This window comes from Hemiscyllium ocellatum, unplaced genomic scaffold, assembly GCF_020745735.1.
Source record: "Hemiscyllium ocellatum isolate sHemOce1 unplaced genomic scaffold, sHemOce1.pat.X.cur. scaffold_1597_pat_ctg1, whole genome shotgun sequence".
In the NCBI taxonomy this organism is placed as follows: Eukaryota; Metazoa; Chordata; class Chondrichthyes; order Orectolobiformes; family Hemiscylliidae; genus Hemiscyllium; species Hemiscyllium ocellatum.
Genome location: NW_026867828.1, coordinates 5,440 through 9,576, shown reverse-complemented (window position 1 = coordinate 9,576; position 4,137 = coordinate 5,440). Strand labels below are relative to the sequence as shown.

At 44.6% G+C, this 4,137-nt stretch overlaps 1 protein-coding gene across 1 annotated transcript; it reads right to left on the bottom strand.

Annotated features, from left to right (window-relative positions):
• Positions 1-2,578: 2,578 nt before the first annotated feature.
• Positions 2,579-3,754, bottom strand: LOC132810271 (gastrula zinc finger protein XlCGF7.1-like; the record flags this gene model as incomplete). Its single annotated transcript, XM_060822634.1, has 1 exon — positions 2,579-3,754. A coding segment is annotated over one exon (951 nt), but the record flags the coding sequence as incomplete, so codon positions are not given.
• Between the last annotated feature and the right edge of the window lie 383 nt (positions 3,755-4,137).

The following is a 4,137-nucleotide window of genomic DNA, read 5'->3' as shown; positions in this document are numbered from 1 at the left end:
AGAGAAACAATACATGTAAAGGGCTGAGCTACAAGTAAGGGGGCATTTTTATATTTAAAAAGATACATTGAAATCTAAAGAGACTTGTTCAAAAAATAGAAGTACATAGTAATATTTAGAAAACATGACCATATTGGAAATAGTGCAGGCACTTTGAAAAAGGGGCTTTTTTGGGGGGGGGGGGGGGGGGGGGAATGGCCGTGAGGTGGTTTAATTTTTTAAGAAAATAAGCAAGTTATTACGATTGGGAATGACCTTGAAGGGGTAATGGAACCCGTAAAGGGCAAAGATAATTGCAAAATTCTTGAAAAGAAAACGATTCCAGTTATATGTGGATGCAGGGAAATAATTCAACAAAAGAGCCATTATAAATGTGATGGACCAAACAATCTCCTTTTGAGAGATATAAGTGGGACCATCAAAATTGAAGTAGAAATTCCTATTTTTGTTCTCCTCCCAAAGTCTCTGTCTTGTCAGAGTACAGTGCAAGCCAGTGCAATCTGTTATGCCACAGTTGCAACTCAACCTCATCGGATATTCATATGTGTTCTCTGCAGTCAAATACTGGCTCTGCCAATGATGCTCACATTCCACGATCAAATAAAACAGTTCACTGCCATCACTGTAGGTGTCAGAATTAAAGGATTAGAAAAATTCTGAACTCACACCACACACAATGCACAATGCCATAATTTTTACTTATTCTTACCATTTCAATTGATACCAAATTAAGAGCAGCCACTGTTTACATTTCATTGGCAATTCTACATGCTGACTTTCTATCATCACAATCTCTTTGACGTTCCTGTATGTACTGAAATTAATCTTCAGACTATTCAGTTGTGAAACAATGTTACGAGACTAAAAATTCACAACTTCACCAAATGCCAAAACTTTTTTAAAGACTATTTGGGCAGTAGCAGTGACAAATGAAACATCAAAGAAATACAAAGTTATGATGAGGGTTACATACATTTAACCAAAAACAATGGCAGCGCAGAGAATTTCAGAAAAAGTGCAATAAATATTCACTTTTTATCCCTTATTCAATTCATTCAAGAATTTCAAATTGAATTTGTGATAATTCAAGAGCAAATGGCAACATTCGTTTGTTAATAGATTCACCATAAATTGTGACTTTGATAAAAGTGATCTTTCACAATGTTTAATTCCAAACAGAGCAATTAAGTGCAAAGGTACTTTCAACTATTTAATAAAACACTGCAAACTTTATTTCATATGAAAATACAATCATTTTGTAATTTGGATAAGATCTTTACAAAGGAAATATACTAAACAAAACAGCTTTCCTGGGTATCAATATTGACAACAGTTATGCAGCTATTATTTGGCAATTGACCAACTAATTGAAATAATTTCAGAATAAATGAGCTGCTTCATTATTATATATTGAGATATTTTAATATCAATGACGTGAAAAGGAAATCTTTAAGGCAAAGAACTATGAACCTGAACCCCACCATGTCTCTCTTTTACAGCACAACACAGGGCCCTACCATTAACTGCCCTTCTTGTTTTAGCAAAACGCAAGCCCTCGCTTTTAATAGCTCACTCATACACACGCTTTCTCTCAGACACCCACACATACATGCCCCCAACACTCAGGCTTATACTCCATCACACTCTCACTTTACCAAACATGTGCACACTCTTACGTGCACTCTCACATCACTTTTTGGGCAAACTGTTATTGGCAGAATTATGTTTGCAGATACATTCTACTTTGTTCAAAAAGTGCAGAAACTACAGACAGTCAATCCGTGTAATATTTTATAAATTCCTACTTTGGAACTAGAACCAGTCTGATTCAAGATTGGGATACTGATAGACTCGAACCTCACACCTTTAATGCATTGTCTGGGCTGAGATGTCACTTTTTTTTAAAAAAACCTTAAGTCATCTCAAGAACATGAATTAATAGTAGTTCTGGGATTTACAGATTAATGAACTGAAACCTGCAACTCATTCTAAAAGGTGAAAGACTCAACAGCAATCTTGGTTTGTTCGATATGTCATTTCAGTTGCATGACACTGTGATCTTTTGCTATAAAATCTGTGTCTTATGATCCTGCTCCACAGTTACCTGATGAAGGAGCAGTGCTCCAAAAGCTCATACTTCCAAATAAACCTGTTGGACTATAACCTGGTGTTGTGTGATTTTTAACTTTATCCAGCCCAGTCCAACATTGGCTCCTCCACATAATTTCTCACGAACACAGTCCACACCTCTTGATGCTGCCAGGAAACTTTACAATGCTGATGAAATGACACACTCTGCACTCGTGAGAAATTGACAATTTCTCATTATATTGGTTGCTCATTCATGACTCCATCTGAAAGCGACATTGGAAGCTTAGCACAGGAGGCTGAAAGAAATGAGCAGCTTTAAAACAAAAACTCTTGGAGCTCAAAGCTTTCAATGAGAGCCTGAGCCCAGCAGCAAGTTCAGGTAACCTTTATTGCAACCCAACTTTGTTACAGCTTCAGATCCCCTCAGCAAAATAGCAGAGAAAAAGTAGCTGCTGTTTAAACAGTTCAAAGTCAAAGCGCACACACTCTCCCCACCCCCCCCATCACTGTCTTTACTATTGGTCACCACTGAGTTGTCCCTTTGTAATTGGATCCTTGGTACAGCCTTAACCTGGAGGAAGTATTGACTCACTCAGCAATTTCACTCAGACCCTGTATAGCGCCATCTGCCGCAGTGGGATTCAAACCCAGGAGTCCCTGGAACTGGGTTAATAGTCCAGTCGATAATGGCACTCAGCCGTCACTCCTTCAATCACCCTACGTGAACTTGCTGGTGCCTCCGGAGGAGGGAGGAGCGAGTGAAGTCCTTTCCACACTGAGGGCAGCTGAAGGGCCTCTCCCCCGTGTGGACCCGCCGGTGGGTCAGCAGGTTGAAGGAATTGCTGAAGGCTTTCCCACACTCGGGGCAGCTGAAGGGCCTCTCCCCAGTGTGGATCCGCTGGTGGGTCAGCAGGTTGGAGGAATTACTGAAGGCCTTCCCGCACTCGGGGCAGCTGAAAGGCTTCTCCCCAGTGTGGACCCGCTGATGCCTCAGCAGGTTGGGGGAATGGCGGAAGGCCTTCCCACACTCCGGGCAGCTGAATGGCCTCTCCCCAGTGTGGATCCGCTGGTGGATCAGGAGAGAAGAGGAATTGTTGAAGGCCTTCCCGCACTCAGGGCAGCTGAAGGGCCTCTCCCCAGTGTGGCTCCGCTGGTGGGTCAGCAGGAAAGAGAAATCGCTGAAGGCCTTCCCACACTCGGGGCAGCTGAAGGGCCTCTCCCCAGTGTGGACCTGCCGGTGCCTCAGCAGGTTAGGGGAATTGCTGAAGGCCTTTCCACACTCTGAGCAGCTGAAGGGCCTCTCCCCGGTGTGGACCCGCCGGTGGGTCAGCAGGTTGGAGGCCTGGGCAAATCTCTTCCCACACTCTGGGCAGGAGAACGGCCTCTCCCCTGTGTGGGCCCGCTGGTGCCTCAGCAGGTGGGAGGCCCGGGTAAATCTCTTCCAGCACTTGGGGCAGTTGAAGGGCCTCTCCCCTGTGTGGGATCGCTGGTGCCTCAGCAGGTCGGAGCATTTGCTGAAGGCCTTCCCACACTCGGGGCAGGAGAACGGCCTCTCCCCTGTGTGGATGCGCTGATGAATCTCCAGGGCAGACGGGAAATGGAAGCCTTTTCCCTCATCACCACACTTCCACCATTTCTCCACGGGGCGGGATTCCTCAGGTTTCCCATGGCCGAAGCTTCAGCTGCACACAAATACACACACACGTTTCCAGCCCCTCCCTGCCGTCAATTCCTCTTTCCAGGCTGTAGATGCTGCTACACGCCCCACACTCAATGCGCTGCAACAGTAGGGTCTCTCATCCAGTCCCACTGATGCTGAAAATGTACTCAAACAGGAACCAAAACACTTTGCTCCTTCTCACAGAATCATAGTTGAAAATTGTTTCCGGTCCCGCTGGATTGAGTGACTGTCAGACATTGACGTCAAAGTGAGGACTGCAGACCCTGGAGAGTCAGTGTCAAAATGTGTGGTACTGGAAAAGTGCAGCAGGTCAGGCAGCATCCGAGGAGCAGGAGAGTTAACGTTTCGGGTATAAGGACTTCATG